This window comes from Larimichthys crocea, chromosome XIX (genome assembly GCF_000972845.2).
Source record: "Larimichthys crocea isolate SSNF chromosome XIX, L_crocea_2.0, whole genome shotgun sequence".
Lineage (NCBI taxonomy): Eukaryota > Metazoa > Chordata > Actinopteri > Sciaenidae > Larimichthys > Larimichthys crocea.
In genome coordinates this window covers 13197738-13220679 of record NC_040029.1, presented here as the reverse complement: position 1 = coordinate 13220679, position 22942 = coordinate 13197738, and the positions used below count along the sequence as shown (strand labels likewise).

The window sequence follows — 22942 nt, the reverse complement described above, 5'->3', positions numbered from 1 at the left end:
AGACCAGAACCAGACCAGGACCAGACCAGAACCAGACCAGGACCAGACCCGGAACAGAACCAGACCAGGCGGTCTGAGTGTCGTGGTGGTCGTCCTCCGTCAGCCTCTACAATTATCCAGCTAATGAGCTATAAGCTGATTGGTCCACAGCGGGGGGCGCTCTGCTAAGACCCCGAGATTAGACACACACACACACACACACACACACAGTGACCTTGACTCACAGTAGAAAGGACAAAACACAACAAACAATAAAAGTACTGCATGTGAAGTGACCGTGGTCAGAATGGAACTGTGAATATTTGAAATTAAACTCACCATCATGGTGACCTGTTGGATCTGGTTCTGACGGTTCTGGACCTGATGGATCTGGTTCTGATGGTTCTGGACCTGGTTCTGATGGTTCTGGTTCTTGAGGTGTCATGTTGTTCTGCAGAGCTGCTTCCTGTTTTGGCCTCGACTCGGTTCAGGTGTCGGACACCAACAGGAAGTCACTTGGGTCCAAAACAAAGGAACCTTTATGTTCTGGATCAGGACCAGATGTTTGTTTCTCCTCACAAACTTTCCTGATTTTTTAAGTTTATCACAAAAACAATATTTTTTTTTTTTAATATAAATGCAGTTATATAAAATCCTGTTTGGTTTTCAAAATAAGAGCATGACAGTGCCTCTAACTGTAAATAAATACGTTTTATTGATGAGTTTTTACACACATTTTATTTTGTAATCCATGTTTATTAAAAATCACAGAGTTGAGAAATCCTGTTTGAATCTCAAAATAAGAGCCTCTGAAAATGCCTCAAAATGAAAATAAATAATTTTAATTTGATAAAACAGGAAGTGAGTTTTACCAAGAAACATTTCGATTGAAAACAGAAAAGTAGAAAAAATATAAATTATTTATTGCACAGGTGAGTTAACGGCTCTGCGTGTTTTTTGGTCCTCGTGGCTTCACGTAGCTTCGCTCTGACTCTGATGCATCCTCATTATCAGACTCCGGATCTCCTCGCGCTTCTGTCGCACTCGGTGCCGCGGAAACCAGTGGTCCAAACGTAGGGGGAGGTCAAAGTGCACCACGTGGTTCTGAAGAGCCAATCAGAGAACTCGAATTAGTGTGAAGTGAGTTGGTCGTAAACACGTTTGACATTTAGTCTGAATATTTGTGGACGGTTATGAAACAGCTGTTTTTGAACGGAGTTTGGTTTGATTTCAGCGTTAATGACTCACATAATAAGTATAATTAATACGTCTCGTCTCACGATCGTCTGTCTTCTCGTCCTTCATTATTCTGATTTTATGCGGTTGAACTGGCATTAAAACAACATCTGCCTGATCTATCTGGTCAGGTTGTTAACCATGCGAGCTTTCCCGCCTGGTACTCTCTGCACACTGTTGTAAAGACTGATCATCAGTCCACATGAAGCGTGATGTGTACCTGCAGGAAGCTCTCCACGTACTGCAGCAGGTACAGACCACAGTCGCTGCTGTTGTCCTGCTGAGGAACCCGACAGTTGGAGCTCCTCATGTTGTCCGACGTGAACAGACGGGGCGTCGCCCTCCGGACCTCCCACTCCACCTGCAGGTAGCTGAACACAGACAGGACGTGTCAAGAACAGACGTCAGTGAGCATGTCAACATGACTTCTCTTTGTGTTGAAACAAAAGTGAAACATACTCTCTGAGGAGCCTGCAGACGTTCTCGTGGTACGACACCTTCAGCGAGTCCATGACGAGAATGCACGGCCTGGAAAAGATGCAGAAACCATCGCTTGAACAAAATTACAAGCACCTCCTGACCTGATTCGGGTCAGATTTAGAGTTCTTTGGATCAGTTTCTTTGCCGACGACTCACCTCTTTAAAACTGTGTCCTTCTGGCAGCCCTGATGAACGCAGTCCTGAAAAGACAAACCTGATGTTCAAACACCGCCTGCAGAGGCTCAAACAACCAAAGACTGATTATACATTTGATTGTGTGCTCTGTCCCGGTATATTTACCGGTGTCTGATGTGACCTCAGACTGACGGATGGTTTCCCCCCGGCTTGCTCGGATCCACCTGAGACATAAAAACAAGCTGGTTCAGTTTCACCACATGCTATCAGGTTCTCTTTTTACAATGTTGGCCACCGTTCATGTTTTGTCGTACTCTGCAAACCACAGAACCACAACAGCAACAGTACTGTGAGACTTTATCGTGAAACTGCTGTGGGAGAAGATTAGAAACTGTTGTAAGAGAGGTTTTTAACAGATTTCAAAATAAGATCAGTTTGTCATCATATCCAGATGATACAAATTAAGTTTTCTGTGACGAGGTTCATGGGTTTGGACTATTTTACGCCATCCAAAGAAAATACTGCTCCAGAAACAAAATGGGGGAAAACCCTTTTGGACCAGCAAGTCCAACAACTCAGTGACTCATATTTTAAACTGAACCATCTACAGTCAGATTTGCACCAAATGTTTGTGACATACTAACATTTTAATTCTTGAGTTCAGGCTTAAATATGTCACAACACCTCCTGTTAGTGTTTTAATAATCTGTTTCATATTCATTCATCCTCTGACAGTATTTATACAGATTTTGAAAAGTTTCTTGTCTTTTCACCAAGAAACACTTCTGTTTTCTTTAAACACGATTTAGTTTAACAAAACAACTTGAAATGACATGCTGTTCTTACAAGAAGATTTTAGAAACTGAAACTGAGTTTGTTGAAGGTTCTTGTAGTCGACTGGACTGAACTGGACCGGAAGAAGTTTCATCGGAGGTTTCTTCAGTTCTGACTGACTGGTGAGGAGTCCCCGGTATTCACCTCTGTGGGGTCGTTAGGGTCACCTGCGGGTCGCTGAGATCAGCTCTGGGTCATTACAGTCACCTGTGGCTCGTTACAGTCACCTGTTGGTCGTTACAGTCACCTGTAGGTCGTTACAATCACCTGTGGGTCGCTGAGGTCACCTGTGAGTCGTTACAGTCACCTGTTGGTCGTTACAGTCACCTGTGGGTCGTTACAGTCACCTGTGGGTCGTTACAGTCACCTGTGGGTCGTTACAGTCACCTGTGGGTCGTTACAGTCACCTGTGGGTCGTTACAGTCACCTGTGGGTCGTTACAGTCACCTGTGGGTCGTTACAGTCACCTGTGGGTCGTTACAGTCACCTGTGGGTCGTTACAGTCACCTGTGGGTCGTTACAGTCACCTGTGGGTCGTTACAGTCACCTGTGGGTCGTTACAGTCACCTGTTGGTCGTTACAGTCACCTGTGGGTCGTTACAGTCACCTGTGGGTCGTTACAGTCACCTGTGGGTCGTTACAGTCACCTGTGGGTCGTTACAGTCACCTGTGGGTCGTTACAGTCACCTGTGGGTCGTTACAGTCACCTGTGGGTCGTTACAGTCACCTGTGGGTCGTTACAGTCACCTGTGGGTCGTTACAGTCACCTGTGGGTCGTTACAGTCACCTGTGGGTCGTTACAGTCACCTGTGGGTCGTTACAGTCACCTGTGGGTCATAATAGTCACCTGTGAGTCATTACAGTCCCCTGTGGGTCATTATAGTCACCTGTGAGTCATTACAGTCACCTGTGGGTCGTTACAGTCATCTGTGAGTCGTTACAGTCACCTGTGAGTCGTTACAGTCACCTGTGGGTCGCTGAGGTCACCTGTGGGTCGTTACAGTCATCTGTGGGTCATTATAGTCACCTGTGGGATGCTGCATCATCTTCAAGAAGAAGAGAAGATTTGATCGTACAGGTTACTTTCAGGAAGTTTGTTTATGTCAGTTCCTGAGAAGCTAAAACTTCTAAACTCACCAAACTAATTAAGAAAACAAGAAAGCTTTGATTATATGATGTGTTCAGAGAAAAACAGTGACAATGGAAACTTTTGAAGATGTTGAAAAAGAAAAATGGACTTCAGTCATCAGTCTGTTTCTTTGTAAGCCTATTTACAGACAAAGAGAGAGCTTAGTTTGTCAGAGGAGGACACATTCATGTCTGGAACATTTAATCCTTTAATTTTTGGTGTGAATTGATGTGTAACTCTCACAACTGCTGCCAGTGCCCCAAATACCCCAAAGAACTGCCTGCCTGAACGGCCCTGAAGGGTATTGAAGAACACAAAGACGTCTGGGGACGATTATAGAGGCTCTGTTAAACATTATTGAGGCTGGAAGACACCAAAGCTACCAGGAACACTTTATTCTGCGGAGGTCGATCAGAAAACAAGCAGCAGCAGCAGCTCACCTGTTGGCCTCTGAAACGCCTCGTACTGAAGCTCCTCCAGACCCGGGAAGCAAACCACCACCAGGAACCAGTGAGCTCTGAGAACAATCAAACATATCACGTCATCACAGATTCTTCATTTATCTGCAGACCACCAGGAAAGACAGGGTATGGCCTTTGAGCTACTGGAAGGCTTTTAATGTGAAACACTTTTTGTCGGGTAAATTAAACAAATGGTCGACGCTGTAGTTTCAATATTTGACCAAAATTATTGATCTACACGAGGCCACATCTGATGTGAAGTTCAAAACCAACTGTCGGAGCTGGTTGTCAGGGGCGCTAGAGAAGTTTAAGTCTGAGTATAATTTTAAATATTTTAGTACGTGTGTAACAATACACAACTTTCTGTATTTCTTAGTGAACAAAATGAGACAAAACGATCATAAAATGACATTAAAGTGATGAATAATGACTTTGGTGAAGTCCTGATTCGGGTAAAAATGGACTTCAGTGAAACAAAAGCCGGTCTGCTAAAGTAATTGAAAAGAATCTGAAATGATTCAGCAGAGGCGACTTGAGTCGCTCAGTCTGTTACCCAGTTGGCAGGTAGACGCAGTGATGAGGTGCATGAAGTTTACGGAGGTCAAAACCTCAATCTGGCGTCTTTAAATCTGGGACAAAGAGCTGAGGTCAGCTCAGTCGCCTCCAGAGTCAGAGTCCTGAAATCAGCTGCATGAAACTGAAGTGAGTCAACTGGTTTTCTTACTCTTGATTGACAGGCACAAACAGGAAGTCTTTGGTGAAGATGTCCACATGGCGAGTCCACGTTTTCACCCTCTGATGCCTCATGTGACGATCGCTGAGAAAACAAGCAGAGGACGGTTTGGACCTATCAGCATGTTCACAGCTGAGCTGATGTTTTAGAAGGCGTTTCTCTTTTTCAGAGACTGAAACGTTTCAAAAAGCCTCTCAAAGATTTCTGATAATTAAAAAATACAAACATGTCGTCTGCAAAGAGACATGTTTGTCTTTGTTTATGAAATACTCTCACTGCTAAACTTCGTGAGGACAGGACACAGATTTAAACTGATCAAACTAATGTGACTGTGTTTCTTGTTGTTCGTGTTCTTACAGGACCGACGGGGCGTCGTTCTCTCCGGCGGCCCTCCGTCTGCTCAGCTGTTTGTAGAAGAAACTGCTGAAGACGTGACTACGCTCAGCCACCGAGCCCCCGACTCCCTCCAGGAGGAGGTACCTGCAGGAGGAGGAAGAGGAGCAGACCTTCAGACCGGACCGGACGTCAGAATAAAAGCATGTCGTCTGCATAGAGACACATGGTTCTGTTTGTTCGTTCGACTGACTGACTTGAGGTAGAAGTCGATGATGACATCGTTGAGGAACTCGCCACCGTTCAGACACGCCAAGTCCTCCTTTGTGACCGTGATCCGGCCTTTACAGGGCGGCGCTGGGTACTGGATCAACCTGAATACATACAGAGGGTTCGGTTAGAAACACCAACGCTTCAATGATTGACACCCGTCGGTCTGACCCGGTTCAGGTGCAGGTCGGTTTTACCTGGTGGGCAGAGCAGAGGAGCTCAGGCTGGACCTTCTCTGGTTGTTTCTCACCTGAGCCGCGTTCTCCTGAAACAAACAGATTCATTTTAATCGTTTGTTTTGGCAGGTTCTGATGTCAAGCTTCGAAAGAGGAGTGAACTCTTTGTGACCAGTGCACACTGAACCTCCTCCAGGAGGCACCTCATCAGCTCGGAGCCGGCGCCGGCGCCAGCTAACAGCTAACGAGCTCATAAAAACAACAGAGAAGAGAGAGGAGGGAAGGAGGAGGCGAGGGAAGGAAAGAGGAGTCTTACCACAGAGCGTCCCAGCAGTTCGAGGAGGTGCTGGTCCAGAGGAGGAGGACAGCTGTAGAGGAGCAGCAGTCCATCTGTCCACTCCAGAGGGGAGGTCAGCCCACTGGAGGAGGCGCATCCCTTCCTGTACTCCTCCATGTCCAGGATGGAGGCGAGCAGGGCGGCCTGGAGCTCCTGTAGCTGCTCCTTCAACACCAGCAGGAGGAAGGAGCACGGCGGGCCTAAAGAACCAGGAGAGCAACGTGAGACAGCACCTCAGAGGGTAGACCGGTCCATCAACATGTGGGCCCAGTTTAACCCGGTTTAACCCGGTTCAGACTGGCTCTGTTGGTCCAGTCTCTGGCTGAACATCATATTTCTCTCGGAGCTGAAACCTCATCGTGTTTCCACCCCAGGACTTTTTGGCGCCGCTCGCTGTTTTCCCAAAAACACGGCACACGCCCTCAGACTCGCTGTGATTGGCTGCTGGCACAGGACAGCCACCCGATTGGCTGTTTGGTTCCTGCCCAGCGCTGTCAAACGTTAATTTTCCATGAAGCCTCGCTGTTCCGCTCGAGCTTTCATTCAGAAACTTGTGCAGAGATGTTCTGTGTGCGAGCACTGCACGAAGGGAAAACACCTGACCCGGCTCCACTTCAGCTCCGCTCAGTCACTCAGAGAAACGTGGTCAGAGTGAGTGCTCGCTTCGTCTCCACAACTCTGGAAACTGTGAGGATGGAAACTGAGCGAGGCGCCAACACATTACACATCTGTTTGTTTTCCTGAGTGCACGAGGAAAAACTGCAGGAAACCGAAGTGTCGAAGATGACACTGAGGGAACTGAAGTGCAAGAGCACGGAGGAGCCCAGAAATGAAAGGATGTTCAAACACAAAGAGAACGGCAGTAAGAATAATGAAAGGAGCTGAAGTGTCATTTGAAGTGAAAGGAGTGTAAGCGTAAAATGTCAGTTTGAGTGTAAGAACTGAAGGAAGTTCAAGCGACGTGAAGAAGTGAAGCTGTTTAAACACAGAGCAAATATCATGAACGACAGTGAACGACATTAAGCTAGACAGAATGAAAGGAGTTGAAGTGTCAGCATCAAGTGGAAGCACTGACGAAGTGCAACTGCAAGTAAGAGGAGTGTATATGAAAAGTGCAAGTATTGAAAGTGAAGTGGCTTCAAGTGGTGTGAAGCGTTGAAGATGACACAAGATGACAAGCACTGAAAGGAACTAAAGTTCAAGAGTACTGAGGAGTTAATGGAGTCGAGGTGAAAGTGATGAAGTTCAAACACAAAAAGGGTTCCAGTACAAATAATGAAAGTAAATGCGGTGTCAGCATTAAGTGTAAGCAGTGAAAGTAGAGAGTCTTGAAGTGAAAGGAGTGTAAGATGTAAGCATTGGAAGGAATCTAAAGAGTCAGTGGACGTGAGTGTAAAAGCTGAAGACAGTTGAAGTGACAGTGAAGAAGCACTGAATTAAATGAAAATTAAAGTTTAAATATAACGAGGGAAACATCAAGCACAGGAAGAGCTGAAGTAGAACTACTGAAAGCAGGTGAAGTGTTTGAAGTTTCAGAACTGAGAGGAGTTGAAGTGGTGTGAAGTGTTACCTGAGGTGTCGGAGGTCTGGATGGCGGACAGCTCTGTCTGCAGCAGGTTGGCCTGAGCGTCACTCACCCACAGGAACAGCAGCGAGGGGGCGGGGCCTTTCCAACCGGCCAACAGAGCCCCGCCCTGAGCCACGCCCCCGTCCCAGACGCCATAACCACGAACCTGAGACGCCACCACAGTGACCTCGCCCACTTCAGTTCCTAACAGAGACAGTGCTTTACTGATGGCTCCGGGACAATAATAATAAAGTGGTGATATCACGGACGTTACCTTTCAGAGGAATGTTGAAGCCGTTCTCCGTGATCTGAACAGGAAACAAACACACCATGAACAGCTGATCTTATCCCACAATGCATCACTGCACAAGGTCGCCAGGTTGTTGTTGGTTGTGTTGACACGCTGACCCACTAACCTCCTCCTCTGCCGCCCTCACAGTTTCACGGTGCTCTAATTGAACGTGGCGAGCCGCCATCAGACCTGGCTACAAGTCTTAATTGCTCGTTAAAGTCTGAAATCTTAACGAGTTTACAGCTTCAGCAGGGAGTCCCCCCCCCCCTCTCTATGTTACACCAACACTTTACCGCTTCAACGACTCCAACAGGCTGCTGTTACCATGACGACGGACTGACGCCAAAAAGAACGAGGCGTTCTCACACACACACACACACACACACACACACACACACACAATAAAACAAAGCAAAGTTTCGTCCTGGAAGTTCTTCGGAAAAACACGTGTGAATGATTAAAACTACAGAAACTAATTATGGACCAATCAAATAAGTGTGTGTGTGTGTGTGTGTGTGTGAGTGTGAGTGTGTGTGTGTGTGAGAGAGTGTGAGTGTCTGTGTGTGTGTGTGTGTGTGAGTGTGAGTGTGTGTGTGTGTGTGTGTGAGAGTGTGTGTGTCTGTGTGTGTGTGTGTGTGAGAGAGTGTGAGTGTCTGTGTGTGTGTGGTGTGTGTGGGTGTGTGTGTGTGTGTGTTGTGTGTGTGAGAGAGTGTGAGTGTCTGTGTTGTGGTGTGTGTGAGAGAGTGTGAGTGTCTGTGTGTGTGTGTGTGTGTGTGTGTGTGAGTGTGAGTGTGAGTGTCTGTGTGTGTGTGTGTGTGTGTGTGTGAGAGAGAGAGCTGGAACAGGGCGTGGAAAAACAGAAACGAGGTGAAGTTTTAAATCGGCCAGAAATGCTCAAACATCCAACAACCGCTGCTGGACAGCGAACACACCACGAACATGTTTAACATACATGAACAGGAAGTACACAGACAGGAAGTACACAGACAGGAAGTACACAGACAGGAAGTCACGGACAGGAAGTTCACGGCAGGAAGTTACACGGACAGACTACACGGACAGGAAGTACATAGCTGTCCTCACCAGCATCTCCCCGTTGGCGTCCGCGTGCTTCAGGCCGGCGTGAAGCGAGTGAACTCGAGCTGCATGAACGAAGGAGGCGAGTGATGATCCTGTAAGACCACACACAGGTACAGTTAACCCACAGGTACACACACAGGTACAGTTACCCAGGTACACACACAGTACAGTTAACCCCAGGTACACACACAGGTACAGTTAACCCACAGGTACACACAGGTACGTTACCCACAGGTACACACAGGTACAGTTAACCCCAAGGTACACACAGAGGTACAGTTAACCCACAGGTACAATACAGGTACAGTTAACCCACAGTACACACAGGTACAGTTAACCCACAGGTACACACCGGTACAGTTAACCACAGGTACCCACAGGTACAGTAACCCACAGGTACACACAGGTACACACAGGTCAGTTAACCCACAGAATACACACAGGTAAAGTTAACCCACAGGTTACACACACAGATATACCACAGGTACAGTAACCCACAGGTACACACACAGGTACAGTTAACCCACAGGTACAGTTAACCCACAGGTACAGTTAACACACAGGTACAGTTAACACACAGGTACACACACCAGATATACCACACAGGTCAGTTAACCCACAGGTACATACACACAGGTACAGTTAACACACAGTACACACACAGATATACCACACAGGTACAGTTAACCCACAGGTACACACCAGGTACAGTTAACCCACAGGTACACACAGGTACAGCAGCGCGCTGTCAGTGTAGCATCAACATGTTTACAGGTTGATTTCCTTGTAAACTTCTCTGCTTCTCTGTCGTTGGTCAGAGGATTTCTGTCCCTGCACACTCGGTGTAAAGTTCACTCGAGTCCACCACCTGCAGGTTCTCTACACCAGACTCGTGAATTAAACCCTGCTGTCATTCAACACTGACTCAGCGGCCTGTTGGCCTGCCGGGCTGATGGCGAGGCTCCAGGGGCTTTGTGGATAACCTGGCTGACTTTAATGGACTTTATCCTGAAGCTTTACAGGGTCTCTGTTTCCCAGATACTCTGTTGTCACCACAGACGTCACCAGAAACACTCACTGCCTCTTACAGGATCCGTCTGATAACAATGTCACTGCTCCTGCAAGGCTGGAGCTTCACAAACCTGGACCTGGACCTGGACTGACCCTAGCCATACCTGTGTTTGCCTTACCCAACTGGCAGGGCCTAATTTGTGACCCATATCCGATCCAGAGAGTTTTCTGGACTTAAACTCCGTTGTAACATCCTTGCAGACACAACATTCATTATCTGGTCCAGGTAGTCCAACTTCGACTACACAGCTCCTGCTGTGGGTCGTGGATCTTTCCCTCTGCTCTGGGTCTCCTTTCATACCTGGACAGGTAAACATCCTGATCCGACATCCAAACCATTTTTAAATTGAAGGAGCTGAGGATCAGGCTCCTTCCAGAGTCCCAGACTTTGAGCCAAGGCAGCCTCGAGACCCGCCAGCTCATACTTTGGGTTACTGGCAAAGCCCATGACCACAGGTGAGCTATGGAAAGTGCAAGGACCAGGTCCACCTGGTGCACCACATTGGTCCAGTACAAATCCTTTAAACTCCAGTGAACCCCTGATCCACCTAAAGCCAGGTATGCCTTCAACAAACTACAGAACAACGTGTGAACCAAGACACCATTGTCCGACTGCTTAGTGCCTTCCTGACCTCCACCCAACCTGAAACCCACAACCTCGAGACCTGCTGTCTCCAGGTCAGGTAGGACTGGAACTCATTTTGTTGGACCTGTTGTTTGAGCCTCATGTGTGTCTCCTACCTGTATCTGCCCTGAGTTTCCTGGATGGAGTCTCCACCCAGCTGCTGCTTTGTGACTTTTTTGGTCCATCTCCATCGTCCTCATCCTCTTCTTCACTCGACAGCACAACTGAAGGAGGATCAAAATAACCAGTGAGTCATGTGCATCCTGTAGCTGATCCTGGAGAACAGAAACAACCAGAGGTAACAGACAGCAGACCCGGACCGAAACCCAACAAACTAACACGGCTGGCTGAGCTAACCACAGTTAGCTCTCCTGCCTACTGATCAATGTTTCCATCATAAGTCTGTAAATCACCTCGGTGCTGTAACATTATTCCCTGTTGGTCTCAGAGGCCGTGCTTCAACCCGGTCCACTCAGTTTATTTGCAGTTTGCACTAACACCTGCTCGTAGTGTCGTCTCAGACTTCGGGTCGTACTCACTGGGTTCTGTCGGAGTCTGTTTGGGTTTCCTCAGTCGGAGCTGCAGGACGGCCGACCTGTTCCACATCTTCTTCTCTCTGAACTCCCTCCACTTCTGTCTCTCCTTCTCCCTCAGATTGCTGCTGGCAGCGAGCCACGACATCCTGTCTAGACTCCACCTCTTTTCGGGCATCGTCTTCGGGGACAAGGTGTCCGAGGAGAGGGAGGGTCTGCGGACATCTTTGGAAGATATTCATCTGCTGGGGTTTGTTTCTGGTTCTGGACAGAGGCGTAAAGTCACTCTTCTGACATCTGATCTGAATCAGAGAGAGACGAGTTCTTCTTCTGTGGCTTCAAAGAATCAGGATGTTTCCTCTGTCGCCCTGAAGAAACAAACTCAGGTTAAAGGAAACTTCAGGTGAAGCCACTGCACATTCTTCTCGACTAATGTATTTAACATCTAAATTACTGTTGCAAACTATGAGTTATTCATTACACTGAGGTAACGATCTACAGCTGACCCTACGATCGACGGGTGATCCTAACGACCCACGGTGACCCCAACGACCCCAGGTGATCCTAACGATCCACAGGTGACCCCAAGACCCACAGGTGATCCTAACGATCCACAGTGACCCACCGACCATAGGTGATCCTAACGATCCACAGGTGACCCCAACGGACCCATAGGTGACCCTAACGACCCACAGGTGATCCTACGATCCACAGGTGACCCCAACGCCCATAGGTGACCCTAACGACCCACAGGATCCTAACGATCCACAGGTGACCCCAACGACCCACGGGTGACCCAACGACCCACGGGTGACCCCAACGACCCACGGGTGACCCCACGACAACAGGTGATCCTAACGATCCACAGGTGACCCCAACGGACCCATAGTGACCCTAACGATCCACAGCTGACCCTAACGATCCACAGGTGATGATAATGCCTGTGACCTTTGACCTTTACCTTCCCATCAGCAGGTCCCTGCCAGACTCGCCTCTCTTCGGCGTTCTTCCGTCCCGTGTCAAAGAACTCAAACTCCCAGCATGCTCGCACCTCGCAGCTCTGCCAGAGAATCCAGCGCGACTGCACAGAGTGCATTTTGTGGACGGGGACAAACCTGGAGGTAAAAACATTGACAGGGTGATGACGGGAACATCCTGCCCCACCAGCAGGTGTTTGTTTCATTTGATTCTTTTCACAGGCAACATTAGTTTAACGTTAAACTAATTTTCTGACATCAGAAGGAGGTTTCACCTCTGACATCACTCTTCTTCTGTGGTGGAGCAGACGCTCAGCGGTTTGTTCAGACTGCAGCAGTCGGTCTGACGTCGCTTAGGACGCCATCTGGTGGATAAACACAGAACAGCAGAAGCTTGGAGGTACTTATTATGAGCTCATGAAACACTTTCTCTTCTGTCATTGGTAAACTTCCCTGTCAACCAACCTGTCAACTATCACACTTGGTTGAGCGATGCGGGGAGCTCAGCCACCTGCTGCAGAAGCTGTTGGGCCCGTCCGGTCTCACACCTCTCGCGTTCCAACAATCTTGATTCAGTTTAAGTGTCAGGAATCAGATCGAGCTGAACTCACCCGTTTGACAGACGGGCGAAGAGGACTCGGGCTGTGCCTGCTGGCTCTGGCCTCCTGCCCCTCTGTTGATTGGCTGTTGATGCTCCTCTGGTCGGTCTGTTGAGTCCAGCAGTGACTTGACGACGTTTCGAAGAGTGGCTTACATGGCGTGCTGGACAAAGGTGAAATAACAGGTTTCGTTCATTCAGAGGCTGCTGTACGGTGCTGTCAGCGGCCCTGACGGGGCGCTTCACCAACCTCTGTCTGCCTGTCGAGGAGCCGAGTGCGTTCCCAGCATGCATCCTGTCAGCTCTGCCTCCTGTTGGACTGGTCCCCCTAACCCTGTTCAGACAGAAACGTCTTAGTGATTCCGCCTTAAAGGTCCAGCTGACACCTTCATAACAGGTAACAGGTGAATCATACCGCCTTAAAGGTCCAGCTGACACCTTCAGAACAGGCAACAGGTGAATAATACCACCTTAAAGGTCCAGCCGACACCTTCAGAACAGGTAACAGGTGAATAATACCACCTTAAAGGTCCAGCTGATACCTTCAGAACAGGTAACAGGTGAATAATACCACACCTAAAACGGTCCAGCCGACACCTTCCAGAACAGGTAACAGGTGATAATACCACCTTAAAGGTCCAGCTGACACCTTCAGAACAGGTAACAGGTGAATAATACCACTTAAAGTCAAGCTGACACCTTCACAACAGGTAACAGGTGAATCCTACCACCTCTTAAAGGTCGAGCCGACACCTCCAGAACAGGTAACAGGTGAATAATACCACCTTAAAGGTCCAGGCGACACCTTCAGAACAGGTAACAGGTGAATAATACCACCTTAAGGTCCAGCTGACACCTTCAGAACAGGCAAGGTGATAATACCCCTTAAAGGTCCAGGCGACACCTTCAGAACAGGCAACAGGTGAATAATACCACCTTAAAGGTCCAGCTGACACCTTCAGAAACAGGCAACAGGTGAATAATACACCTTAAAGGTCCAGCTGACACCTTCAGAACAGGTAACAGGTGATATACCACCTTAAGGTCCAGCTGACACCTTCAGAACAGGCAACAGGTGATATACCACCTTAAAGGTCCAGCTGACACCTTCCGAACAGGTAAACAGGTGAATAATACCACCTTAGGCCGTGGGGCGGGGCTCTGGAGGCGGGACAGCGGTGCTGCAGGGCAGGTGGGCGGGGTCAGAGGTCTTTCCTGTTTCTTCTTGGGGATTTTGAAGGAAGACGCCATGCTGCCAGAGAAGAGAAACACACAGGTGAAGCTGCAGGTGAGGTCGACCTGACGTGAAGGTGTGCGAGGCTCAAACTAACATCTACAAATAAAGTTACAAAACAGGTGTAACTGTTGAGCAGGTCATAAACACATTCTAACATGAAGCTGAGGGCCGGGACCGGCCCCCGGGCCAGACTTTGGACCTCCATCAGCAGTTTGTGGATCATTAACGAGCCGAGCAGAATAACGGACCGCGTCCATTAAAGACAGGCTGTCACAGCTCACTGTTTTGTGTCTGGTGAGCACAACACTTCAAACCGTAGAGTACTCTAATTACTGTGTGTGTGTGTGTGTGTGTGTGTGTGTGTGTGTGTGTGTGTGTGTGTGTGTGTGAGAGAGAGCTGGAACAGGACGTGGAAAAACAGAAACGAGGTGAAAGTATTTAAATCGGCCAGAAATGCTCAAACATCCAACAACAGCTGCTGGACAGCGAACACACCACGAACATGTTTAACATACATGAACAGGAAGTACACAGACAGGAAGTACACGGACAGGAAGTACACAGACAGGAAGTACATGAACAGGAAGTACACAGACAGGAAGTACACGGACAGGAAGTACACGGACAGGAAGTTCACGGACAGGAAGTTCACGGACAGGAAGTACACAGACAGGAAGTACACGGACAGGAAGTACACGGACAGGAAGTACACGGACAGGAAGTACACAGACAGGAAGTACACGGACAGGAAGTACATAGCTGTCCTCACCAGCATCTCCCCGTTGGCGTCCGCGTGCTTCAGGCCGGCGTGAAGCGAGCTGAACTCGAGCTGCATGAACGAAGGAGGCGAGTGATGATCCTGTAAGACAACACACAGGTACAGTTAACCCACAGGTACACACACACACAGGTACAGTTAACCCACAGGTACACACAGGTACAGTTAACCCACAGGTACAGTTAACCCACAGATATACACACAGGTACAGTTAACCCACAGGTACACACACAGGTACAGTTAACCCACAGGTACACACACAGATATACACACAGGTACAGTTAACCCACAGGTACAGTTAACCCACAGGTACAGTTAACACACAGGTACACACAGGTACAGCAGCTGCAGCTGTCAGTGTAGCATCAACATGTTTACAGGTTGATTTCCTTGTAAACTTCTCTGCTTCTCTGTCGTTGGTCAGAGGATTTCTGTCCCTGCACACTCGGTGTAAAGTTCACTCGAGTCCACCACCTGCAGGTTTCTCTACACCAGACTCTGTGAATTAAACCCTGCTGTCATTCAACATGACTCAGCGGCCTGTTGGCCTGCCGGGCTGATGGCGAGGCTCCAGGGGCTTTGTGGAATAACCTGGCTGACTTTAAAGTGACTTTATCCTGAAGCTTTACAGGGTCTCTGTTTCCCAGATACTCTGTTGTCACCACAGACGTCACCAAGAAACACTCACTGCCTCTTACAGGATCAGCTATGATAACAATGTCACTGCTCCTGCAAGAGCTGGAGCTTCACAAACCTGGACCTGGACCTGGATCTGACCCTAGCCATACCTGTGTTTGCCTTACCCAACTGGCAGGGCCTAATTTGTGACCCATATCCGATCCAGAGAGTTTTCTGGACTTAAACTCAGTTGTAACATCCTTGCAGACACAACATTCATTATCTGGTCCAGGTAGTCCAACATTCGACTACACAGCTCCTGCTGGTGGGTCGTGGATCTTTCCCTCTGCTCTGGGTCTCCTTTCATACCTGGACAGGTAAACATCCTGATCCGACATCCAAACCATTTTTAAATTGAAGGAGCTGAGGATCAGGCTCCTTCCAGATGTCCCAGACTTTGAGCCAAGGCAGCCTCGAGACCCGCCAGCTCATACTTTGGGTTACTCGGCAAAGCCCATGACCACAGGTGAGCTATGGAAAGTGCAAGGACCAGGTCCACCTGGTGCACCACATTGGTCCAGTACAAATCCTTTAAACTCCAGTGAACCCCTGATCCACCTTAAAGCCAGGTATGCCTTCAACAAACTACAGAACAACGTGTGAACCAAGACACCATTGTCCGACTGCTCAGTGCCTTCCTGACCTCCACCCAACCTGAAACCCACAACCTCGAGACCTGCTGTCTCCAGGTCAGGTAGGACTGGAACTCATTTTGTTGGACCTGTTGTTTGAGCCTCATGTGTGTCTCCTACCTGTATCTGCCCTGAGTTTCCTGGATGGGAGTCCTCCACCCAGCTGCTGCTTTGTGACTTTTTTGGTCCATCTCCATCGTCCTCATCCTCTTCTTCACTCGACAGCACAACTGAAGGAGGATCAAAATAACCAGTGAGTCATGTGCATCCTGTAGCTGATCCTGGAGAACAGAAACAACCAGAGGTAACAGACAGCCGGACCCAGGACAGAACCCAACAACTACACGGCTGGCTGAGCTAACCACAGTTAGCTCTCCTGCTACTGATCAATGTTTCCATCATAAAGTCTGTAAATCACCTCGGTGCTGCAACATTATTCCCTGTTGGTCTCAGAGGCCGTGCTTCAACCCGGTCCTCAACCCGGTCCACTCAGTTTATTTGCAGTTTGCACTAACACCTGCTCGTAGTGTCGTCTCAGACTTCGGGTCGTACTCACTGGGTTCTGTCGGAGTCTGTTTGGGTTTCCTCAGTCGGAGCTGCAGGACGGCCGACCTGTTCGACATCTTCTTCTCTCTGAACTCCCTCCACTTCTGTCTCTCCTTCTCCCTCAGATTGCTGCTGGCAGCGAGCCACGACATCCTGTCTAGACTCCACCTCTTTTCGGGCATCGTCTTCGGAGACAAGGTGTCCGAGGAGAGGGAGGGTCTGCGGACATCTTTGGGAAGATATTCATCTGCTGAGGGTTTGTTTCTGGTTCTGGACAGAGGCGTAAAGTCATCTTCTGACATCTGATCTGAATCAGAGAGAGACGAGTTCTTCTTCTGTGGCTTCAAAGAATCAGGAGTGTTTCCTCTGTCGCCCTGAAGAAACAAACATCAGGTTAAAGGAAACTTCAGGTGAAGCCACTGCACATTCTCCTCGACTAATGTATTTAACATCTAAATTACTGTTGCATACAACTATGAGTTTATTCATTACACTGAGGTAACGATCTACAGCTGACCCTAACGATCGACGGGTGATCCTAACGATCCACGGGTGATCCTAACGACCCACGGGTGACCCCAACGATCCACGGGTGACCCCAACGACCCACAGGTGATCCTAACGATCCACAGGTGACCCCAACGACCCATAGGTGATCCCAACGACCCATAGGTGATCCTAACGATCCACAGGTGACCCCAACGACCCACAGGTGATCCTAACGATCCACAGGAGACCCCAACGACCCATAGGTGACCCTAACGATCCACAGCTGACCCTAACGATCCACAGGTGATGATAATGCCTGTGACCTTTGACCTTTACCTTCCCATCAGCAGCGTCCCTGCCAGACTCGCCTCTCTTCGGCGTTCTTCCGTCCAGTGTCAAAGAACTCAAACTCCCAGCATGCTCGTCACCTCGCAGCTCTGCCAGAGAATCCAGCGACTGCACAGAGATGCATTTTGTGGACGGGGACAAACCTGGAGGTAAAAACATTGACAGGGTGATGACGGGAACATCCTGCACCAAGCAGGTGTTTGTTTCATTTGATTCTTTTCACAGGCAACGTTAAAGTTTAACGTTAAACTAATTTTCTGACATCAGAAGGAGGTTTCACCTCTGACATCACTCTTCTTCTGTGGTGGAGACAGACGCTCAGCGGTTTGTTCAGACTGCAGCAGTCGGTCTGACGCTCGCTTAGGACGCCATCTGGTGGATAAAACACAGAACAGCAGAAGCTTGGAGTTACTTATTATGAGCTCATGAAACACTTTTCTCTTCTGTCATTGGTAAACTTCCCTGTCAACCAACATGTCAACTATCACACTTGGTTGAGCGGTGCGGGGAGCTCAGCCATGCTGCAGAAGCTGTTGGGCCCGTCCGGTCTCACACCTTCTCGCGTTCCAACAATCTGGATTCAGGTTTAAGTGTCAGGAATCAGATCGAGCTGAACTCACCCGTTTGACAGACGGGACGAAGAGGACTCGGGCTGTGCCTGCTGGCTCTGGCCTCCTGCCGCTCTGTGATTGGCTGTTGATGCTCCTCTGGTCGGTCTGTTGAGTCCCAGCAGTGACTTGACGACGTTCCTGAAGAGTGGCTTACATGGCGTGCTGGACAAAGGTGAAATAACAGGTTCAGGTTCATTCAGAGGCTGCTGTACGGTGCTGTCAGCGGCCTGACGGGGCGCTTCACCAACCTCTGTCTGCCTGTCGAGGAGCCGAGTGCGTTCCCAGCATGCATCCTGTCAGCTCTGCCTCTGTTGGACTGGTCCCCATAACCCTGTTCAGACAGAAACGTCTTAGTGATACCGCCTTAAAGGTCCAGCTGACACCTTCATAACAGGTAACAGGTGAATCATACCGCCTTAAAGGTCCAGCTGACACCTTCAGAACAGGCAACAGGTGAATAATACCACCTTAAAGGTCCAGCTGATACCTTCAGAACAGGTAACAGGTGAATAATACCACCTTAAAACGGTCCAGCCGACACCTCCAGAACAGGTAACAGGTGAATAATACCACCTTAAAGGTCAAGCTGACACCTTCACAACAGGTAACAGGTGAATCATACCACCTTAAAGGTCGAGCCGACACCTTCAGAACAGGTAACAGGTGAAAAATACCACCTTAAAGGTCGAGCCGACACCTCCAGAACAGGTAACAGGTGAATAATACCACCTTAAAGGTCCAGGCGACACCTCCAGAACAGGTAACAGGTGAATAATACCACCTTAAAGGTCCAGCTGACACCTTCAGAACAGGTAACAGGTGAATAATACCACCTTAGGCCGTGGGGCGGGGCTCTGGAGGCGGGACAGCGGTGACTGCAGGTGCAGGTGGGCGGGGTCAGAGGTCGTTTCCTGTTTCTTCTTGGGGATTTTGAAGGAAGACGCCATGCTGCCAGAGAAGAAGAACACACAGGTGAAGCTGCAGGTGAGGTCAGACCTGACGTGAAGGTGTGCGAGGCTCAAACTAACATCTACAAATAAAGTTACAAACAGGTGTAACTGTTTGAGCAGGTCATAAACACATTCTAAACATGAAGCTGAGGGCCGGGACCGGCCCCCGGGCCAGACTTTGGACCTCCATCAGCAGTTTGTGGATCATTAACGAGCCGAGCAGAATAACGGACCGGTCCATTAAAGACAGGCTGTCACAGCTCACTGTTATGTGTCTGTGTGAGCACCAACACTTCAAACCGTAGAGTACTCTAATTACTTTTTCTGTGTAATGTTAGTTTGGTGCGTTCAGTAATCAGTGACTTTGTTCTTTTTTTAAAAAGTAATCCATTACTTTAAGACTTTCTCTGGACAGAAAACCTCCACAGCTGTTTGTGTCTTCAGAGGACAGACAGGTGTCACAGTCGGAGTCAGACTGTGTTTACACTTTATAACAGGAGTCAGTGATGATAAATAGAACCGACTGTCTGTCTGTCTGTCTGTCTGTCTGTCTGTCTGTCTGTCTGTCTGTCTGTCTGTCTGTCTGTCTGTCGTTGTTGTTGTTGTTGTCTGTTGTTGTTGTTGTCGTTGTCTGTCTGTCTGTCTGTTGTCTGCCTGTCTGTTGTTGTTGTCTGTTGTCTGTCTGTCTGTTGTTGTTGTCTGTTGTCTGTCTGTTGTCTGTCTGTTGTTGTTGTCTGTCTGTCTGTCGTTGTTGTTGTCTGTTGTCTGTCGTTGTTGTCTGTTGTCTGTCTGTCTGTTGTTGTTGTCTGTTGTCTGTTGTTGTTGTCGTTGTCTGTCTGTCTGTCTGTCTGTTGTTGTTGTCTGTTGTCTGTCTGTCTGTTGTTGTTGTCTGTTGTTGTTGTCGTTGTCGTTGTCTGTCTGTCTGTCTGTTGTTGTTGTCTGTCTGTTGTCTGTCTGTTGTTGTTGTTGTCTGTTGTTGTTGTCGTTGTCTGTCTGTCTGTCTGTTGTTGTTGTCTGTTGTCTGTCTGTCTGTTGTTGTTGTCTGTTGTCTGTCTGTCTGTTGTTGTTGTCTGTTGTCTGTCTGTCTGTTGTTGTTGTCTGTTGTCTGTCTGTCTGTTGTTGTTGTCTGTTGTCTGTCTGTCTGTTGTTGTTGTCTGTTGTCTGTCTGTCTGTTGTTGTTGTCTGTTGTCTGTCTGTCTGTTGTTGTTGTCTGTTGTCTGTCTGTCTGTTGTTGTTGTCTGTTGTCTGTTGTCTGTTGTTGTTGTCGTTGTCGTTGTCTGTCTGTCTGTCTGTTGTTGTTGTTGTTGTCTGTCTGTTGTCTGTCTGTTGTTGTTGTTGTCTGTTGTCTGTTGTTGTTGTCGTTGTCTGTCTGTCTGTCTGTTGTTGTTGTCTGTTGTCTGTTGTCTGTCTGTCTGTTGTTGTTGTCTGTTGTCTGTCTGTTGTCTGTCTGTTGTTGTTGTCTGTCTGTCTGTCTGTCTGTCTGTCGTTGTTGTCTGTTGTCTGTCTGTCTGTTGTTGTTGTCTGTCTGTTGTTGCTGTCTGTTGTTGTTGTCTGTTGTCTGTCTGTTGTTGTTGTTGTTGTTGTTGTTGTCTGTCTGTCTGTTGTCTGTCTGTTGTTGTTGTCTGTTGTCTGTCTGTTGTCTGTCTGTTGTTGTCTGTTGTTGTTGTCTGTCTGTCTGTCTATCTGTCTGTCTGTCTGTCTGTCTGTCTGTCTGTATGTCTGTCTGTTGTTGTCTGTCTGTTTGTTGTTGTTGTCTGTCTGTCGTTGTTGTCTGTCTGTCTGTCGTTGTTGTCTGTCTGTCTGTTGTTGTCTGTCTGTTGTTGTCTGTTGTCTGTCTGTCTGTCTGTTGTTGTTGTCTGTCTGTTGTTGTCTGTCTGTTGTTGTTGTCTGTCTGTTGTTGTTGTCTGTCTGTTGTTGTCTGTCTGTTGTTGTTTGTTGTCTGTCTGTTGTTATTGTTGTCTGTCTGTCTGTTGTCTGTCTGTTGTCTGTCTGTTGTTGTTGTCTGTCTGTCTGTCTGTTGTCTGTCTGTTGTCTGTCTGTCGTTGTTGTCTGTCTGTCGTTGTTGTCTGTCTGTCTGTTGTTGTTGTTGTTGTCTGTTGTCTGTCTGTCTGTCTGTTGTTGTTGTTGTTGTCTGTTGTCTGTCTGTCTGTCTGTTGTTGTTGTTGTCTGTCTGTTGTCTGTCTGTCTGTCTGTCTGTTGTTGTTGTCTGTCTGTCTGTTGTTGTCTGTTGTTGTCTGTCTGTCTGTTGTTGTCTGTCTGTCGTTCCTTAAAGAGGCTCTGTGTCACTGCAGAATGTGCGAGGCTGCTTCTCATCTGTGTAACGCAAGAGTACTCTAACACGTGACTTTGATTCACAGGTAACGCTGTAACGGATTACTTTGATTCAAAGGTAACGCTGTAACGGATTACTTTGATTGAAGGTAACGCTGTAGCGGATTACTTTGATTCAAAGATAACGCTGTAACGGATTACTTTGATTCACAGGTAACGCCGTAACGGATTACTTTGATTCAAAGGTAACGCCGTAACGGATTACTTTGATTGATGGTAACGCTGTAACGGATTACTTTGATTCAAAGATAACGCCGTAACGGACTACTTTGATTCAAAGATAACGCCGTAACGGATTACTTTGATTCACAGGTAACGCCGTAACGGATTACTTTGATTCACAGGTAACGCCGTAACGGATTACTCTGATTCACAGGTAACGCTGTAACGGATTACTTTGATTCACAGGTAACGCCGTAACGGATTACTTTGATTCAAAGGTAACGCTGTAACGGATTACTTTGATTGATGGTAACGCTGTAACGGATTACTTTGATTGATGGTAACGCTGTAACGGATTACTTTGATTGAAGGTAACGCTGTAACGGATTACTCTGATTGAAGGTAACGCTGTAACGGATTACTTTGATTCACAGGTAACGCTGTAACGGATTACTTTGATTGATGGTAACGCTGTAACGGATTACTTTGATTGAAGGTAACGCTGTAACGGATTACTTTGATTCACAGGTAACGCTGTAACGGATTACTTTGATTCACAGGTAACGCTGTAACGGATTACTTTGATTGATAGTAACGCTGTAACGGATTACTTTGATTCACAGGTAACGCTGTAACGGATTACTTCGATTGAAGGTAACGCCGTAACGGATTACTTTGATTGAAGGTAACGCTGTAACGGATTACTTTGATTGAAGGTAACGCTGTAACGGATTACTTTGATTCACAGGTAATGCTGTAACGGATTACTTTGATTGAAGGTAACGCTGTAACGGATTACTTTGATTGAAGGTAACGCTGTAACGGATTACTTGATAGTAACGTAACAGTCACTAACCTGCTCAGCTGCTGAAGCTAGCCGGTGAGCTAAGTTAGCTGCTGGTGTCGTCTGGCTGGTTCGGGTCCGGACAGGTCATGAGGAGGTGGAGCAGGAGGAGCAGGAGGAGCAGGAGCTGGAGCAGGAGGAGCAGGAGGTGGAGCAGGAGGTGGTTCGGTTCGGTTCGGTTCGGTTAAAAGGTGGAGGAGTCTTTCAAAAACATGTTTAGCTGTCGATGCTAAAGGAAGAAGCTAACAGCAAACAACACACATGACGTCACACGGCGTGAGCATGTACGCGATGACGTCAGAGTAATCTGATTAGAAGCTACGTGCTACGTCTTCTTCGTGACTTTCTGCATCCTCATTGTCGCTCACAGCGCCCCCTGCTGACGTCACTGCTCCACTGCTGCATTTAATTATTGTAATTAACCAGTTTAAAGAAAAGGCATCATGGTTCTGCTCCTCTACACACACACATATATATATATATATATGTC

The 22942-nt window shown here is 47.9% G+C and overlaps 1 protein-coding gene across 2 annotated transcripts; it reads right to left on the bottom strand.

The window, feature by feature from the left end:
* Nucleotides 1–714: 714 nt before the first annotated feature.
* On the bottom strand, nt 715–22770 carry senp7b (SUMO specific peptidase 7b). 2 transcript variants are annotated; one of them, XM_027291712.1, is made up of 22 exons: nt 22465–22770; nt 18999–19113; nt 18414–18496; nt 18175–18327; nt 17835–17926; nt 17543–17697; nt 16728–17091; nt 16292–16401; nt 14853–14942; nt 7945–7978; nt 7674–7874; nt 6083–6303; nt 5788–5855; nt 5578–5694; nt 5345–5467; nt 4979–5071; nt 4234–4310; nt 1996–2054; nt 1852–1895; nt 1675–1743; nt 1436–1586; nt 715–1083 (listed from the first exon to the last, which is right to left on the bottom strand). In XM_027291712.1, the coding sequence occupies exons 2-22, from the start codon at nt 19110–19112 to the stop codon at nt 952–954; spliced, it is 2550 nt and encodes an 849-aa protein (XP_027147513.1). In that variant the 5' UTR covers nt 19113; nt 22465–22770; the 3' UTR covers nt 715–951. The 2 variants fall into 2 exon arrangements, with proteins under 2 accessions (XP_027147513.1, XP_027147514.1); XM_027291713.1 differs by having other exon boundaries at nt 7674–7865.
* Between the last annotated feature and the right edge of the window lie 172 nt (nt 22771–22942).